The sequence below is a fragment of the Microtus oregoni genome, unplaced genomic scaffold (assembly GCF_018167655.1).
Source record: "Microtus oregoni isolate MIOR12 unplaced genomic scaffold, Mior012 000022F_ref0000154, whole genome shotgun sequence".
NCBI lineage: Eukaryota > Metazoa > Chordata > Mammalia > Rodentia > Cricetidae > Microtus > Microtus oregoni.
The window spans coordinates 5046599-5066421 of record NW_024543081.1 but is presented as its reverse complement, the minus strand read 5'-3'; the positions used below and the strand labels follow the sequence as shown (position 1 = coordinate 5066421).

Genomic DNA, 19823 nt, shown 5'->3' with positions numbered 1-19823 from the left:
GTTCACCCAAAAACATTGAACAAGCAAAGAAAACCAATATCCACATCGCACAAATTGCCTCACAAATCAATTTTTTTTAATTTATTTATTTATTAAGGATTTCTGCCTCGTCCCCACAACCGCTTCCCATTTCCCTCCCCCTCCCCCGATCAAGTCCCCCCCCCCTCATCTGCTCGAAGAGCAATCAGGGTTCCCTGACCTGTGGGAAGCCCAAGGACTGCCCACCTCTATCCAGGTCTCGTAAGGTGAGCATTCAAACTGCCTAGGCTCCCACAAAGCCAGTACGTGCAGTAGGATCAAAAACCCACTGCAATTGTTCTTGAGTTCTCAGTATTCCTCATTGTCCGCTATTACTATATATTACAAATCAATTTTTATATAAAAAAAAAGCTTTAAAACACAATAGGAAACAGGCAAGAATAGAATCTTCACAAGGGGACAAACTTCCCAAAGGCCCAAAGGGACAGTGTCACAGAGCAGGGCCATGGTGAAGCCACCCCACCACGTACTGGGCCATCCACATGGTACTAGGTGGCCCCCACACCGATTGCTCTCATCTCTCGGCCAGGTGCCTGCAGAGCTGGGAAGGAAGCAACACAGCATGGCTGAGACATGAAGAGGGTGGGCATCCTGCAGAAAGTGGGCAAGCAGACTGACTTCATCCCCAATCTAGGTGTCAGTTCCTCCCTTCCACTCTCTTGGCAGGCCCTGAGGACGTGAGACTCCATGTTGGGTGGTGTAGCAGGTAGAGACAGTGCCAAATCAGCCCTCCAGACCCAGGTGCCAAAGCAGAGTCAAGAGGTGAGAGCACAGAGCATCAGGCCAAGTAGCCTTGAGAAAGAAATCCAGACCTGATACCACCCAGACAGAAATCTAAGAACCCTCCCAGAGAACTCACACACTACCTACAGCTCAGAGCAAGAGTCCTGGGGGCCAGGATAGAGAGTCTTCTTTCCTTCCTACCCAACTGTGGTAGTTTGAATGCAATTGGTCTCCATCATTTCATGAGAAGTGGCACTATTAGGAGGTGTTGTTTTGTTGGAGTAGGTATGGTCTTGTTAGATGAAGTGTGTCACCTCCAGGACAACCTCAGATGTCATTCCTCAAGTACCCCCAGCCACCTTGGGTTTTGGTAGTCTCTTAATGGCCTGGAACTTACAAAGTGAGTTAGACCAGTCAGCTGGCCAGTGAGTGCCAGGATCCTCCCCAGCTCTGGGATTAAAAGTTCATACCACCTACCTGACCTTTTTAACTGAAGTTCTGAGAATCAAACTCAGGTCCTTGCGCTCCACGGCTGGTACTACCAGTTAGCTAACCCACTTCCCAAGCCCCAGGTACTTATTAAATTCTTTGGAAACACATCACCTCAAAATGTTCCGCTCTGGAGGTTGCTAGGACCACAGGTGTTGGGAGCTGGTATCATTAGGCATTCTGGCATGATAAACTACCCCTGAAACCAGCAGCCTGGGCAGGCTGAGAAGCAAGGGGCAGCCTGTCAGTTCTTGGGCTGTCACTTTCTGATCATTAGCTGGACAGGAAATCAGAGGCATCGTGATGGGAATTCATCACGGGAACAGGCCCCTCCTGTGCGCAGACACTCATCTTGGACCTGGAGCCAAAGTTTTTGGCAGCACCGCTAGTTAACACCCTCCGCTAATTATTCTGAAGTCCCAGTGCTCCGCGTCTGTCCGAGTGGATTATTGCCTGTTTGTGAAGTGGTTCAGAACTCACAGTGCGAAACCCAAAGAGATACGCGAGGACACATTTCCTAACTACAAATGTTCCTACTTATGAATGGAGTTTGCAGTGTTTAAAAATGAGGACCCGCCATGGGCTGGAGATGTGGCTCCGTTGGTAGCATGCACAAAGCTTCGGCTTCAATCCCCGCCCCCACACTGCAGAAGCTGGGAACACACAGTTGTCATCCTAGAACTTGAGTAGAGGCAGGAGGATCAGAAGTTCAAGGCCATCCTCCACTACTTAGTGAATTTGAAGACCCTGTCTCCAAAAAGCTGAGTCCCCTCATGAATATTTGAAGCATGCATACAGTTGTGAGCCTGGGAGAAGAAAGCACATGGTATCGGGCTGGCGTTATGGTTTAAACCTGAAATGCATGTGGTCAGCATTGTCATCCCACCACCACCATTGGTTCATGCTTTGAATGTTTAGTGACATATTTTGGGGATGCTTCAGAACCCTCACAAGATGAATCCTAGCTAGAGACAGGAGGTGGCTAAAAGCAGGACTTTGAACATTATCCCCACCCGATTCCCACCTCTCTGGTTCCTAAATATTTGACTGTACTAACGAACCCTCAGTGCCAGACCGTCCCAGTGGGGAAGGCACGGCAGAGCAGCTGAGTTCACGGCTACAACATGTGGCAGAGGCTGCCCCCATTACACTCGAACCTCCAAACAGACCTACTTGGTGTGTGGTTTAAATGAGAATGGTCCCCATAGGTTCATCCATTTGAACACTTAGTCATCAAGAAGCGGCACTATATGAGGATTAGCATGTCCAGAAGACAAACCCCAGTTGGAGGGAATGTATCACTAGGGGTGGACTTTGAGATTTCAAAAGCCCAAGACAGGCCCAGCCTCTCCCCTTTCCATGTGCTCCCCTCCCCCGTCTCTGCCTCCAGATCAGGACGTAGCTCTCACCTACTCCAGAACCTGCATGCATGTTGTCATGCTCCCTGCCATGATGACAATGGCTAAGCAAGAGAGTGTAAGCAAGCTCCCAATGAAATATTTTCTTTCATAAGGGTTGCCTTGGTCATGGTGTCTCTTCACAGCCATAGAACACTGACTAAGACACTTGAAATCAGGACATTTTAGGTCTTGGACTGGCAGGTGTCCTTGTGGAAGAGAGAAGATTCGGGAAGCCGTGCGCAGCCACATAGATGGATGCAGGTACCAGCCAAGAATGGCTGCTGCCACCAGCAGTAAAGGAGCAGCAAGAACCGTTGCACATCATCAGCCCTGTTCCTCCTCCCGTTCTAGACTTCTGCTTCCGACACGAGAGGTGACGTGACTATAGGTTCATGTCCCAGTTGGTGATAATTTCCCAGCAGCCCAGGAAACCTGCACCAGAGTCAGTGGCAGGTGTCCTTTGCACCTTGGGAGCATCCAAGGCCAACAAGTAGTCCTACTGAGAAGCCAGGGATCAAAGGGACACCACGGCAGCACAGAGTGTGAAGACTGCTTTGAAAGAATAAGGAAACGCTATAGAGGAGAAGGCATTTCAGACAGACATGAACTTTCAAGATCTGGAGCCGCATGAGAAAGCAAACGTTTTATTTCATCTGGAGTGCTGGATACCATCTAACCCTGCTCCCTTCTCCAAGCAATAATGTATGTCCGTGATTTTTGTCAATCCTTTGCAGATGTGACTTCTCCTTTTCAAGGGACCTGGCCCATGGCCTGGGTCACTTTCTAATGAGCTGGATGCAGTGACTTGGAGAAGAGGGACAGAGAACTGCAACATGAAGGAATTCTCAGGCATAAGCAGGCCGGCCTCCCTCACGGCTGGCACAGAACTAAGAATCTTTTTTATTGGGTCCACTGCATTCTAACTCCTAGGGATACTGCAGTGGATTGTATCCTCAAACACAGTGACAGTCTCAAGGAGAAAGGGTCAGAGCCCAGGTGCTGGGAAGGGAATCGTGTCAGGAAGTCACACTCGTTGGACGGGGAACTGGGCAAAAGGCACTGTCCTGCCACAAAAAGCCTAAATTACAGAGGTGAGTCATCATCTGTCACCCAGTGCCCATAGCCATCACAGCCATAGTGTTGATCCCAATGACAGGCAGCCTCCCTGGCCCTGTGCTTACATGTGTAACTGATACAGACCACAGAGAACGCCCACCCACCTAGTGAGGGAAGGCAGCAACTCTGGGTGGGAAACTGGCACATTTTCTAATACAGCAGGATCGGGGCTGTCAAAACAAATGAGGTGAAAGTCTCCCAGCGAGTGAGGCTAAGACTTAGCCAGCCCGGTGAGTCATGAACCTTCCCCCTGACTGGTGCAAGACAGCTAAAGCTTCACCCAAAACACCACCCAGGAGTACTTCCGTCTTTTCGGCCAGGATGGGTGGGATCCACCCTGCCAGTCTCGTTGTCTGCCCCAGGCCTACTCACACAGGTAGCTGTCCAAGTCATATGAAAAGAGAAGAAGGCGGGGATATAAAATTTAAATGAGAGTTCCTGTGCTCTCAGGTGGCTTTGCCTTGCTTCCCAAGATAGATACAAATAGGAAAGTCAGCACCCTTGGGAGATCCTTCTGAACTCAGAAAGGGCATATAGGGACTGTCTTAGTTAGGGCTTCTATTGCTGTGAAGAGACACCATGACCAGAGCAGCTCTTATAAAGGAAAACATTTCGTTGGGGTGGCTCACTTGCAGTTCAGAGGTTCAGTCCATTATCATCATGGTGGGATATGGCCACAAATGGGCAGACACGGACCTGGAGAAGGAGCTCAGAGTTCTACATCTTGAGCCACAAGCAACAGAAACTGAACTGTGTCACTGGGCATAACTTGAGCATGGAAGACCTCAAAGCCCAACCCCACCATGACACACACCTACTCCAACAAGGCCACACCTACTCCAACAAGGCCACACCTCTCATTAGTGCTACTACCTCTGGGTCCGTTTTCTTTCTAACCGCCATCAGGGCCAAAAGGAAGTACAAAAAATATGGTTCGGTGAGTAAAGCGCCTCCCACACATGCGTGAGAGCCTTCACTCAGATCCCACGCATCCCAGTCAATGCCAGATATGGCAGCACATGTCTGTAAGGCCCAAACAAGGGGATTAGAGACTGGAGTATTCCTGAAGCTAACTGCTTCAGGTTCAGTAAGAGACACTGTCTCCGTAAGTAAATAAGGCTTGAGATGTGGCTCCGCAGTTAACAGTGTGCCCTGCTCTTGCAGAGAACCCCATGTCAAGGGACTCACAGGTGCCTGGAACTCCAAACCCAGAGGACCCAGCATACGCTCTCTATCACCCTACTCACAGGCGTGTGTCTGCTCATGGACACACATACACACATACATATATACACATATAATTTTAGATAATTTTTAAATCTTTTTGAAAAAATAATATTAAAAAGTTAGCAATCAAAGGACACCTGAAATTATCCTTTGGCCTCTGTATGTACACACATGTACATACACAAAAACACACACAAACACACAAATCAAAAAAAAACATAGAAGAAAGAAGGGAAGTAAAACATACAGGGAGAAGTCACCAAGTCATCAAAATTATCTCCCCATTCCTGTTACCTGGAATCTACTCGGCGGCCTCAACGGGAGGACACGAGCGCCGTGGGAAGCTCCATGTTTGGAGATTGCCATCTCATTACCAGTGTTGAGTTTAAGTTCAAAAACTCTAATACCCGAGTGACTGGATGTGGTTGAGCGCTCACTAATTGAAGTTTCTTGTCAGAAAATGGAATAGCTTTGTGAAAACACCAACTTCTGCTTCCTCTTGTTGTGGTTTTGTTTCCAGCACCAGCTGAGACGCGTTGGTGAGCATCCCTTCTACCCCCAACTCCAAGGGGGATTTATCTCACTGTGCCAGAACTTAGAGTCGGCACAGAAATCACCTGCAAGCCAGAGGAAGCTTGTTCTAATAATACACTCTCCTTTATTAAAAAGGAAACCACAAGAGGGGTAAAGAGGCTTTCAGGAAAGTGGGGTGTCTGTGTAGGTTGGATGTGTGAGTACACACGTGTAATTGTGCATTTATGTGTGTGCTGAGCGATGTGCAAATGTGTATGTGTGGTAGGCATGCATGAACCTGTTACTGAGCGACATGAATGTGTTTTTGCATATTTATGTGAATATACACTGAGCTCTATGTGTGTGTGAATGTGTTCTGGACAGTTTGTTACTGAGCAGTGTGTGTTTTATTGAGTAGTGTATGAATTCTTGGGTGCACATGTGATGAGCTGTGTGTGTGCACATGTATTACTGGAAAGTGTGTGTGTGTGTGTGTGTGTGTGTGTGTGTGTGTGTGTGCTGGAAAGTGTGTGTGTCTGTGTGTCTGTGTCTGTGTGTGTGTGTGTTTGATAAGCAGTATGATTTTTTTTTTGTCAGTGTATGAGTGTGCCCCAGACAGTGTAATCGAGTTCATACCCTTCTAATGTGTACTTTCTGTATCTGGGGAGGGAATCTACAGAGCCACAAAGGGAGGTCAATTCTCCCAAAAACAATCACTTAAAGCTGGTTTGTCTCCTGATTAATTGGAGTGTCCTTTCTCTTAAAGTTCCCATCTGTCTGCTTTATGTGAACAGGTCACTTAAGCCTCTGGGATGTTTGCATTTCTTGTTTTTCTACTTTGTCTGTATTTATTGAATTCAAAGATCCTCTCCTCTGTCGACTGAACAACTTTCCTAGCTACTAACGGGAAGGCAAGGGCATTCCAGCCAGCCAGGCCGGGGACAAAAGGGTCATTCAACCTTCCCACTCCTCTTGCCACTCTTGTCCTCATCCTGGATGCCTTGGGGGAATTCAGGCAGAGCAGCAGCTATGCAGGGGATCCCAGAAGACTCAGGGCCACCTGCCCATGGTAGTTTATAAATGTCAGAAAAGAAGACCGACATGAAGCTAATACAAAACCAGAAACCAGGAGAGCTGCAACCATCACAGCCAGGGTAGAGTGCTCATGCAGGCACAGGTAGTGATCATCAGTGACAAAGCCAAGTGAGTACCCACCCCACAGCAGCCTCATGTCAAAACAGAAGAACGGAGGTGAGCACCTCCAACCTAGAGGGAAAACCCTCACACCGCCCAAAACAGAGTATAGCCTCACTCCTGCGGGAGAAATCATGAGGCCACCAGAAAGATGTGGAGACCAGCCCTCCGAGAGACAACCAGATTCAACTAGCCAAAACACAGGGAATGTTTGACATCACAAGAAGCCCATCAAAAAGGCAAGGACTTGAAGCTCTGAATTCCACCCAGATGAGTCCAAAAGGACCATGAAGACTTATCCAGCCTAGGCCAGTACATGCTCACAAGTACCTGGCTACTAATGAGAAGGACCTCTTAGAAATAAATTGGACAGTAAATATTTTATTTCATTTTTTTATTGAGTGTGTGCATGCACATACACGTGTACCTCAGGACATCTTGCAAGAGTTGGTTCACTCTTTCTACCATGTATGTCCATCAGGACTCTGGCCTGTGCGCATTCTGACCCAGTCCCACGCCAGTCTCTCACATCCCTCTGCCCAGATCCTGGCTGGACCTTCTAGCTGGAAACCAGCATCTCTTGCTCAGAACAGCCTCTCACACTAGCAGAACAGCCAATTTTATTAAGAGAAAGCTAGGCCTCCAGGGCTTCAGTCCATGTGTTCTTCAAGGAGTTATCAAAATGCAGGGACCTGCCTTTATCTTGCATATCCCAGCGCTGTGGGTGCTCTCTCCAGCTTTCACAGGGAGGACAGCCACAACCCTTTAAGAGGTTATATACATCCTGGAACAGGAATTTGAGTGTGCAGGAAGCCGACTCAAGAAGGTCATATCCTAGGCGGTACAGGGAAGTGACGCAAGGAAGGGAGAGAGCCAAAGAAGAGCTGCCAGTCAGACAGGACCGGTGTATGGAGTCTTATAGGGAGTGAAAGAGTCCAGACAGAGCGCCTGTGTCTTGGAGCAACCTCCCTGTGGAGGAGTGAGCATGCACACCCCAGGCACAGCAGGTCCCGGTGCAGGGTTGCTTCAGCCTAGAGAGGCTTAGTGGCTTCCCTCAGACAGGCTGGATCCAAGAGTGACGGCTAGTGTCCAGTTGTCATTCTATTGTGGGAATGATGCCCCTAAGACCCAAGCTCTCCTCACAGCTTTTAAAAAGCTACTCTTACTCCTTTGAGGTCCCCTGGAAGTGGCACCCATCTTGCTTGGCCTCAGCTCTCCCTCTTCAGACTTGGGTCATACCCTCTCCTTACCATTGCCCAACTCACTCCTCATAGGAGACTGAGGTCCAGTTTCCTGGGTCAGATGCTTCCCAAATACATCAAAGTAGATGGAACTGCACAGCACATCTACATAACTTAGTTTATACACCTACACACAGTGGGGAGCTTCAGAATGACTGGAGCCTGGGAACCTCCAAGAACACCAATTCCTGTGTGTTTTCACTACTGACGAATTATGTAGAAGTAATCTGTGAGAGCATCCTTTCTCAAAAACACATACTTAGATCCCAGACGTGTCCTTGGGCAGAGCCAACTGTGCGTGGCCAGGTTTCAGGGAAATGCACACTCCCACATTCAAATGTTGCAAGTCAAAGCCAATTATCCTAAGCTCACTTTAGCCCCCTTAATAACTGTTCATTGTTCACCTCTGTGTCATGCTCATGAGCTGGGGTATTACCTTTAAGGATACATTAACTGAGCAAACCACTGGCTTCCACCAACCAGAAGCCTAAAAATGCCTTCAGATAAGTATCTGAGGCCTATAGAAGAGACCGCCCCACTGTGCAGTCCCCAGCAGTATCTAAAAATGCCTGCGTTTATGACTGTCTTTTATCCTGTAACTGTAAAACCCTGTTACCTCTTCCACCCTGAAACGTGTTATGCAAGACAACCTGAATCTGTGTCCATGAGCTCTGGTCACTCTCATTTGTCTCAGGAAAAATCTCCGATTCCTACTGAGATCAGAGCAGTTGTTTGCATCAGCATCTCCTCCACCATGAGGGATTGCACTCTCAAACTGTGAGCTGAGATGCGTCCTTCCACTCCGAAGTGGCTTCTCATCAGCTATCTGACGAGCAATGAGAAAAGTAACTAACTAACACGAGTGACCACGGAAGAGGACATGAGACACAACTTGGGCAAAGACAGCAGCGGTGGGGGAATGGGAAGACTGCATCATCTGGACTAAAGGTGCCACCCAAATATTGAACCCCTTCAGTGAATCCACCTGTGCTGAGTAACAACTGACACAAGTTAATGGAGGTAAGTAAAAATGCGGTGAAAGAATTTACCCACAATTCAGTCTTGAGATGGAAAAAAAAGAAGAAACTATAGGAATAAATCATAGTTAATATAAATCATAGTTAATATGGTTGATTAGGAAATATACACAGACAGAGCACATGCTTTCCCCTCCAAAATACACAAAGGATTTGCAAATATTAATCACAAGCAAGTTGGCAGTGTAAAAAGCACAATAAACTCAGAAAAGATGAACTATGTATCCTACTGTCAGTGTATAAAAAAATAACATTTAAAACGTCCAGTTTTGTGTAATTCAAAATGACGTATATGAATAAGTCAATAAAAAGAAAATCAAAATGTTAGGCAGGAAAACAGAAGACAAGTCCTGTGAGTGAAACACGAAGGACAGGACTGAGGGCTGTTCCAGGTCTCAACGTCACACTATCAAATAAGAAAAGCTGAGGAAGTCAGTGGCCAGGCAACAGTGGTGCACACCTTGAAACTCAGGAGGTAGACACAGGTGGATCTCTGAGTTCAAGACCAGCCTGGTCTATACAGAGTGAGTTCCAGGATAGCCAAGACTACACAAATAAAAATCCTGTCTCAAGAAGAAGAAGAAGAAGAAGAAGAAGAAGAGGAGGAGGAGGAGGAGGAGGAGGAGGAGGAGGAGGAGGAAGGAAGAAAGGAAGGAAGGAAGGAAAGAAAGAAAGAAAGAAAGAAAGAAAAAACAGGAGACTTCAGGACCCAATCTGCTACAGTTGCAAGGAGAAGCAGGATCCAGTAGGAAAAGCACACTGGTTAATTATGGGGAAACTAGAACTTAACTCTACCCCCCCACACACACCCTGTATCTTTGGATGAGCCAATGAATGTTCAGAACCTCTGAAATCCAACAGCAAAGGAAATGAGGCTGATTTCCCTCGCAGTCTGCAGCTATAACGCAGACTTAATTATGGAAGAAAACCACAGAATTTGGTAAAATGCTGATGTACAACAGAAAGTTCTGTAAAGTGGCCACATGGACTCTCAGGATACCCTGCATGCCTCTGAGAATGCATGGACATTTCAGGAAACTGTACAGATTCTGGGGAAGAGGCTGAGGATGAAGGAAGTCTGATTGGGCAGACAACAGGACTGACTGAAAAGGAAGACATTCCTACTCCTAGGAATGGCTGAGGAGAAAGGTTTTATGGTACATATGAAGGAGAGCACAGCCAGAGGCATCTGGAAGCATCCAGACTGAACAGAGCCATGAGGGGAAGGGTTTGAGGGTAGAGAGGGAAGAAAGAGAAAGAGAGAGGAGAGAGAGGCCCAGAGGACCGAGAGAGCACATGGGAACCAAGACAGCGTGCAGTCAAAATGGCTGAGTTCTACAGAATCAGAAGCTGAGGGAAGGAAGGAAAGACCAGCCCATGGGTTGGAGAGGTTGAGGGTGGGATGGGGTGAGAAGTGGTGGGAGGAGCCACGGGTTCTTAGTGAGATTTGTCCCAGATTTATTTGGGACCTGACAAGAACAAAGCATGAAAACAGAAAGCACATTTTCCGAAGCGAGGAAACAGGAAGTATGCCTTCTAAGGCCCGGAAACAGGAAGTCTGTCCTCCAAAGCACAGAAACAGGAAATGTGTCCTCCAAAGGACAGAAACAGGAAGTGTGTCCTCCAAAGGACAGAAACAGGAAATGAGTCCTCCAAAGGACAGAAATAGGAAATGTATCCTCCAAAGGACAGAAACAGGAAGTGTGTCCTCCAAAGCACAGAAACAGGAAGTGTGTCCTCCAAAGCACAGAAACAGGAAGTTTATCCTCCAATGCACAGAAACAGGAAATGTGTCCTCCAAAGGACAGAAATAGGAAATGTATCCTCCAAAGGACAGAAACAGGAAGTTTATCCTCCAATGCACAGAAACAGGAAATGTATCCTCCAAAGGACAGAAACGGGAAGTTTGTCCTCCAAAGCACAGAAACAGAAAGTGTGTCCTCCAAAGCAAAAATCAGAAAGTACGCCCTCTACAGCATAGAAACAAGGAACATCCCCTCACAGTGTTAAACAGGAAGCAAGCCCCTTCACCTGAACCCAGTCCAGCTTCTCTTCCACTGGATACCAGGGGCATCAAGTCCCCACAGCCACGCTGTGTGACATTCCTGTCCCAGAACGGAACATCTTGACAGCCAATAGACTAACCCTTGTGGTTAGACCTCTCCAACATCCTGCAGGTATGTTCAGACCCTGAGGCCTCCATTCTGACAACACCCAGCCTTTTCCAGGTACCTTCCACACACTTCCTTTCTGCTGGTTTCACTCAGTTGGTATCGATAGAGGGAGACCCTGAGACCACCTCTGAAAGTCTACACAGAGAACCTAACCAGGGCCCAGTCCTAGAACCTAAGCCACCAGGTTCACACTGCAGAGTGTATGGTTCTCAGGGGAGTTCCATTATATTCCTACAGTGCTGACAATGAGCCACTGAAAGCCAGTATTTAAGTCAGGGCACCGCCAGCAAGATAGCTGCCAATACCAGGCTCAAGTACAAAACCCAGTGAGGGCACACGACACTTAGGTGCCACCCACGGAAGGGTATGGGGAACCACACATCACACCTAAGCCATGGGCAGAGACAGCAACTACACGCACTTACGTACGGAAATGGAAGGAACAACAACAAGGGCACCCAGACAGTTCAAGTGGGGCATCTGGCAGCGAAACACAGGAATTCCAATGCCTAGAATACACAAGAGGTTCATGCCAGAAACCCCATCACCCCTCCAAGAGGATTTTCTGCAATTCTGTCCCTAAGAGCCAAATTCCTGCCAGTCCTCACGTAGTCACCATCATATGAGGCTAACGAGTAGGTGAACAGTTATTGTGGTTGTTTGAATGTAATTGGCCCCCATAATCTCATAGGGAGTGGCACTATTGGGAGGTGTGGCTTTGTTGGAGTGGGTGTGGCCTTGTTGGAGGAAGTGTGTCACTGTGGAGCAGCCTTGGAGGTTTTCTATGCTCAGGATACTGCCCAGTGTTTCGGTCGACTTTCCTGGTCCCTGCAAGCCAAGATGTAGCCAGCACCACATCTACCTACACACCGCCATGATAATGGACTGAACCTCTGAAACTGTAAGTGAGCCACCCCTAATTAAATGTGTTCTTTTCAAGGGCCGCCATGGTCATGGCGTCTCTGCACGGCAACAGAAACCCTAACTGAGACAGCTATGTTTCTGTTTTCACAACTCAGACACTTGGCTGATGGCTTCCAGCAGGCACCAGGGAAGTCAAGATTGTGAGGTGAGAAGGGTCTAGAGAGGTGACAGCTCAGAAAGTTCCCAGCAGCAGGAAACATGGTGGACCGCAGGTATGGAGATAGCATGGCTGAGGACTCTGTATCACTGAGAGTTGTAATGTGTATGTTGACAGGAACCTCACCACCCACAAATCCCCCGCCCAAAGCAAAGTCGCCCATATAGCAAAGAGACCTGATGAGGGGGTGAGAGTGGAGACAACAAGGGCATTTCACCTGCAAACTTGAGCTTGTTTCTTGGCTCTCTGCATGCCAGCCTGTTAGGTGTGGCAACAGTGACTGACACAGACAGATCCATAAGGACATTGTGTTGTCACAAGGAACAGCAGAAATGATTTCAACTGTGGTTTGTTCCAGACCACACACACACACATACAAACACACACACACACACACACACACACACACACACACACACACATCCCCACAGCCTAACACAAGGGTTTTTTTTTTACAATGTTGCAGGACCCTGGAAATCCCAAAGCTCCCTGGCCTCTGTATAGACAAGTCCTTGAGTACAGCCCAACCACACGTGCCCACACCCCGAGCTTGCCTCTGCTGTGTTCACAGCCAAACAAGTCCCTCTACCTGGTGGTGCTGTAGGAAGCCGAGCCACCCAGATTCATCCTCCACACCACTAAGTTTGGGCTAAGATGGAGAAGACAATGAGACCAGTTCTTCTTTGAAGCTTTACCCAAGAACTGCTATGCCTGAAAGGCCACAGACCTCTCTGAGAGGCCCCAGCACTCCCCAACATGTTCTTGCTTCCCATCTGTCCCTAGGTGAGCCTCCATAACTCTTCTCTCATGGTTACATCAACCGAATTGTTGCTATGATGGTCCCAGTGAGCTTTTCCCACAGGACAGATACTCTCATGGGGATGCTGACAGAAACAATGTACACCCAACCAATCTGTATGCCATGTTCCCCAATGAGACTTGGTCATGTGCAGGCAGTGACATCCACGTTTACACACACCTCTCCGCTCACCTGCCCTCCGCTGAGAGGCTATGTATCTCTTCCCTTCCTCCACAGTAAGAGGTGAGGGATCCGCCTGCTGGGCTCTAGAGGGAAGTCTCCATGCGGATGCTTTTCCAGAGGAAGCTAGAGCTGGCCTTTCAGAGCATGGATGCTGTCGCCTCTATCAACACCACCCCTCCATGGAGAGACTGCTGTTCCCTCCTCTTGCATCCTGAGACATTCCCTGGGTGGACCTTCAGTCCCGCAGCCCCACACAGGACAAGACAGTCCCTTTCCTGATCTCTTGTGACAATTTATTTAACTTCCTCTTGCCTCAGTTTCTCCAAAGGAACGAAGTCATGAAAGTTTATCTGGAAGTCATGAGGCTCCAACAGGTCAGTTCGGAGTGGAAAAGGCAGCCCCTAGGGGTGTCTCCTCCTCCCATCCTTCCTCCAGCCCTTGAGGGAGACTAGGCCCTTTCTGTGTTCATAAACCCCTCTGAGGGAGCATTCTAGAACACTGCAAGGATCAGCCTGTCAGATAGCTCTCCCAGCCCCTCCCTGCCTCTTCCCAGGACAGTAGGTACAAATTCCAGACAAGCTGGATCAGAGAGGAGGGTTAAGGCACTGAGACCTTCTTCTCTCTGAAGGATCCTCCTGGGCCTGGGCCTACCACCAGGATGCTGGCCCATGAGCATGCCTGAGAACTCTCACAATGTTCTCATGGGTCCAAAAACGTGGCACTTCTGAGCACAGGGCCGGGCTAGAGACCCCACTGCAGGGCCCCGAGCAACGCTACTGGTTTGTGTGGGACCCGCTGGGCATCGTATGCGCCACTGCCACATGGACGCTAATGCTGAGTGCTGCGTGGATACTGACCCGGGACCTGTTCATACCATCTAAGAACGTATTCTACGCCATAGCCAACGGTGTGGTCTTCCATCTGCTGGCCTCCCTGGTGCTCGTGTCGCACCTACGAACTATGCTAACTGACCCAGGCTCTGTGCCCCTGGGAAACCCACCCGGGCCTAACACCGTGTCCTACTGTCCCCTCTGCCTAAGTGCCGTACCAGAGAGGGCTTACCACTGCATAGTGTGCGGACGCTGCATTCGCAAGAATGACCACCACTGCCCCTGGGTCAACAACTGTGTGGGTGAGGACAACCAGAAATACTTTTTGCTCTTCACTCTGTACACTGGGCTTATCTCAGTCCACGTGCTGCTCCTGCTGGGCATCCCTTTCCTGCGCAGCCCCGCCTGGCGCGAGTGGAATGCCGGCAGCACCGCGTCGCCACCTAGCCCCATCCTCTTCCTCTTCCTAGTGGCCTTAATGGGCTTCCTCTTTGCTTTGGTGATGCTCTGCAGCCAGATGTGCTCCATCTGCACAGACAAAAACACAACTGAGATGCTGTACCAGAACAAGCGTTCACAGGGAAGATGGTCCGTGTGGGCAAACGTGAAGGCCATTTGCGGCCCCCGAGTTTCCCTAGCCTGGCTCAGTCCTTTTCATTCCCCGGGACGCCCCAAAGCGAGTGAGCACCACGATATGGCCTAAGTCGTTCACAGGTGCCTAGAGCAAAGAACAGCAACACAAACCTGGACTAGCTAACTCCCTGAAGGAGAAAGCAGCAGGGCAGAATAAAAAGGAATATACCTCCGATTTTCTGAGCAAGGAAACAGGACAGGAAAGCCAGCTGTTGGGAAACCCCAAGGAGAGTGCTCTGTGTGTCCCCCTGTGGCTTTGAAAGCCATTAAAGGCATCCAACCACGGATGAGTGTGTTGCGTTGGTGCCCACCCTTGTTCGATGCTGACTGTACATGCTAAAGTATTCACATGCTGATAACCTGCTTTCTGCAGTGAGCGACAATGACATCATCTCACTTTGAGCCATCTTTGCATTCCTCACCAGTCCAGTTCCATTGTAGGGTGTGGGTTTTTTTTTTTCCTCTCGTTGCTTTGTTCTCATATTGTTGGATTTGATTTTAATTAGACTCTTTGTGGTTTGTCGATATGCCCTAGCTTTATTTTTTTGTCTCTTTGTTGTGTTTATTTACTGATTAGGGGGGTACACACATGCACAGGGCTTTGTGGAGGTCAGAGGACCTGCTTGTGGGGTTGTGGACCCTGAGCATCACACTGAGATTACTGAGCATGATGGCAAGTACCTTTACCTAAAGAACCATGTTGGTGGTCCCACCTTGATTCCTTGGTTGGTTTTATCTATTCACATTTGACTCCAGATCCCGCCAGCCACTAGAATGACTGGGAGAACTGGGGGTTCCACCTTATTATCAGGCTGTACAAGATCAGCCAGAGATTCCTCAGAATAGGGGGCAGAAATAATTAAATATAATTAAATCTGCCTTAAGGTTAGGATTTGAAGGTCCCCGGTAGCCATAAGACATGACAGGAGGCTCCTAGTACCTTAACCTGCTGTGCCACCATATGACACTTCCTATGACCAACATACCACATCATACCAACTTCAGGAAATCTACATGCAGCCCTGTGCAGTTGTCATGGTACAAATGTAAATCCGTGAGGGCTCGTGTGTCTAACGCCACACCAGCACAGACCTGCCCCTTTTCAGATGCCCCTCCCTCCCCTCACCTGAGCAAACACTAAGATCTTCTGCATCTCTGTAGTTTTGTCGTTTCAAACACACTGCATAAATGGAGTTATATAGCATGCCATCTTTCAGGGATTTTTTTAATTTATTCATCATATTATCCTGATTATTCATCAGCATTTTGCCTATGGTAGTTGCTGGTTTGTATTTATTGATAAGTATGATCAGTGCTGTGGACCCGCTGCAGTGTTTGGTCATTTGTCCATGGAAGAGCTTTGGGGTCTTTCCTAGTTTGGACCTGTTATATGCCCATGAAGCTGCCACGGGCATTGTGTGGCGGTCGGATGTGTGTATATTTCTATTTCTCTGGCATCAGCACCCAAGGCTGCACTCACTGGTCACGGAATGGGATGTGTGTGAGTCCTGCAGTGCCTATTTCCTGTGGCATTCACACCTTCTGCTGCTGCCAGCAGGGATGAGGGTCTTCTCCACACCCTCCCAGCCTTTGGTGGTAACACCAGGCATGTCATCCAGCCATTCTCGTGGGTGTGTGGTGACACCTCGGATGGTTTCCATTCTTGCATCTCTCCTGGCTAACAGACCTAAGCCTCTTCTCCTGGGCCCGTTTTCCACCTGTCTACCTCTTCCGAGAAGTGTCTCTGTGACTTCTGCTGCTTTTCCAATTGGTTTCTTGGGCATTTCCTTGGGTATAAGGCTCTCCATGGCTTCTGTAAGTTCAGTCACTTGAGCCAACAAACTGTCTCTCTCCCACTGGCTCCGTTTGGCATGAAATCAGATTCTCTCTGATCTGGGAGGGTCTGTGTCTAGTATCTCCATGGTCCTGGTTTCTGGCCCCCTGCACACAGCCCTCTGTCTTGGTTACTGGCTGTGGCTGGCAGTAACGTCATATGGGATGCTTCCTCTAACTTTCTTTCCAAAAGAGTTGTAACTCACTCTCTTCTTCATTTACATTTCAGTGTAAGCTTTTCTATGTGTAGGTGAGTAAAGAAATCCATGAGGGATGTTGATAGTGTGCAGGGCGAGGGGCTGAACTAGACCCTCTGTACCTTCTGCCCAATTTTGCTTTGAACTTAAAATTACTGCGAGAAAAATGAAGGGATGGAGAGATGGCAAACCTGGTATCCAAGCGCTATCCCTGAAACCTATCTAAAAAGCTGAATACACAATGACTCGCATCTGTAATCCCAGGTGAGACAGGAGGTAGAAACAAGAAAATTGCCCAGAAGCACAGGGGCATGGACCAGCATCCCAGAGTATGCAGTGTGGGAGAAACGGGAGAGAGACTGTCTCAACAGTATGCAGTAAGAGAACCAATTCCTGGAGGCTTCCACATGTCCACTATGACACGCATGCACCCACGCTATGTGCACAAATGCACACACACACACACACACACACACACACATACACACACCATTAAAAAGTTGAGCTGGAAAGATTGCCCAGTGGTTAAGAGTACTCGTTCTCGCAGAGGACCTGGGTTAGATTCCCATCACCCACATGGCAGTCCATGACTGTCAACAGCTCCAGGTCCGGGAGTCACATGATGCACATACATATGTGTGAACAGAACACTCATACACATAAAATAAAATAATCTGAAAAATGTTTTGAAAGAAAGCGGACAATAAAAAGACAACTACTTAGTGGATCTCTGAGGTCGAGGCTAGCCTGGTCTAGAGAGTGAGTTCAAGGACGATCAGGGCTACATATTATACTCTGTCTCAAAGTAATAATAATAATAACAATAATACTTATATAATAATAATAAATAAAATTTAAAATAAAGTGATGAGAAGTGGGGTAGAGAAAGAGGAGAAGGAAGGAGAACCAAGGGAAGAGAAAGAGAAGGAAAGAGGATCGATATTGCTCAGTTTAGGGGGAAACTGACCCTAAGCTGCTCCGAGCCTTCCTCTTCACAGCCCAATGTGCTGTCTACTTCAGTGTTTCGGGGGTTCGGTGGCCGCTCTTTCTGAGTTGCTCCCTGTGTTCAGTCACCTGTGAATGGTGGTACACCTTGGTTCAGTTTCCATACTCAGCATGTAGGGTCTGGTTGCCTTAGTGTGCCAGGCTCCCTTTCTGCCACCCTGTCGAACTCACAGGTTTCATCTTGGAAGGTTTTTGCTTGTTGTTTCTGTAGCATCCTTGAGGCTCCCTGAATGGATGTCTCTCCTGTCTGAATGGAGTCCTCTCAGCATCTTTCCCTATGACATGTCAATTCAAGTCTTTTTCCCATTATTTTTTTTAAATTGAACTGGGTGGAGTTTTTCTAGAGACAAGCCCTTGCCCCGCATAAGAAATAACTCATTACACTTCATTTTCAGTATGAGGTGCACTCACAGAGTCACAGGCAAGCAGGGAGCGCTCGGTTCCTGTCTTCCCTCGCTGGCCACTGGCCCCTGCCTATCTGTATGCTCTCAATCCATCCTGCAGTTGAAAAGTCACAGGCAGTCTGCTATGTGACTGAACCCACAAATCAGAAAGGGAAGGCACCTCCAGCCCAGGCTATACATTAGATAAGGCTTTGTGTCCTAAGCCAATAGAATCTGGAATTCAGGGAGGGGGTTCTGCTAGACGAATGTGAAGACTGTCACTCTCTGAAGTACCTGTGTGGGAAAGAGAAGGCACTTCCGGGTTGGAACCTTAAAGATCACTGTCTCGCACCATACTAATTCCTTCTTCAGTGCTGTGATAATAACCATGAACAATGTAACTTTCAGAAGCAAAGGTTTATTTGGCTTATGGTTCCAGTGGGATAGGAGTTCATCATCGGGGGCAGCAGATAAAGCATGCAACAAAGCTTTGAGAGTGCACCCCAGTGTCGCACTTCCTCAAGGAACGACACACCTTCGGAGCCTAACCAAACATTGCCACCAACTAGGGACCAAATGTTCAGATCTCTCTGGGAGACATCCTCATTCAAACCACCACACACACCAAAATGGCACACCAGCTATTTTTGCCTTTTCTCTAGGTTGACCTCCATTCCTGAAGAATAAACAATAAAAATGTTTGCTTCTAACAGTCTCTTGAATCTTCTTGCTTCTCCCATTCCAAGAACTATTTGAAAATATTCTGCTACCTCTAGCTTGTCTTTCCATTCAATTCTTTTTGTTTCATTAGGGTCCAAGGATGTTTTCCCCCTTTCTGTGCCTTGGTTCCGTGCTTATGGGAAAGGCAAGATTGAGGTCAGTGTTCCAAGCTCCCATTAGACAGGACCCGCTACAAGTCACAGTGACCATAGTTAGTGATGACATCCTGTATGCCTGCAAATCGCTTAAAGAGTACACTTTTAGAGGTCCCTCCACAATAAATGATACATTTGTGAGATGACAAATGTACTAATTAGTGTGATTTAAATGTTGCATAGTGCATTGTATCATCACGTTTTGCCCTATGAGAATATACAGTTGTCAGCTAAATAATTTTTAAATATTGCTCCATCAACTTTTAACTTTATTTTTATAAATCAGGCACAGTAACAAAATTACAGCTTGCAACTACTCTTAGCAACCCCAGCACAGTTTGTTTTTATTTTCCATCTTCTTCTGGGTTTTGATTTCACATATTCTATGTTTTTAGATCATTTGTTTTATTCTATGAGTGTTTTGCCTGTATGTATGTATGTGCATCATGTGGGTGCCCAGTGCCCATAGATGTTAGAAAAGGCCAACAGATACCCTGGACATTATGAATGGCTGTGAGCCACCATGTGGGTTCTGGGAACCAAGCCCTGGTTTTCTGCAAAAGCAACAAGTGGTAGTAACTATGGAAGCATATCTTCAGCCTTTATTATATTTTTTATTCTTTGAAGTTCCATACATTTATACAATGCATGTTCATCATAACCGTTCATCTCCCTTCTACTCCCCTAGTATCCGCTTCCCCATCTCCCTCCCAACTTCATGTACAATTAGTGTTGCCCATCTGAGCACACACACACACACACACACACACACCACATACACACACAAAGTTATTTTTCTGTGTCAGTGATAACACCAAATATTTTCTCCTCTTTTGACAGTTATATAGCAA

General features: G+C 47.7%; 1 protein-coding gene across 1 annotated transcript; it reads left to right on the top strand.

Moving 5' to 3' along the window:
* Positions 1-13909: 13909 nt before the first annotated feature.
* On the top strand, positions 13910-14749 carry LOC121461052 (palmitoyltransferase ZDHHC3-like). Its single transcript, XM_041671755.1, has one exon. It carries the CDS (start codon positions 13910-13912, stop codon positions 14747-14749), a length of 840 nt encoding a protein of 279 aa, XP_041527689.1.
* The last annotated feature ends 5074 nt before the right edge of the window (positions 14750-19823 follow it).

Excerpts from the sequence above, each read along its gene's own strand:
- LOC121461052 (XM_041671755.1), top strand. The coding sequence starts at position 13,910 with ATGTTCTCATGGGTCCAAAAACGTGGCACTTCTGAGCACAGGGCCGGG.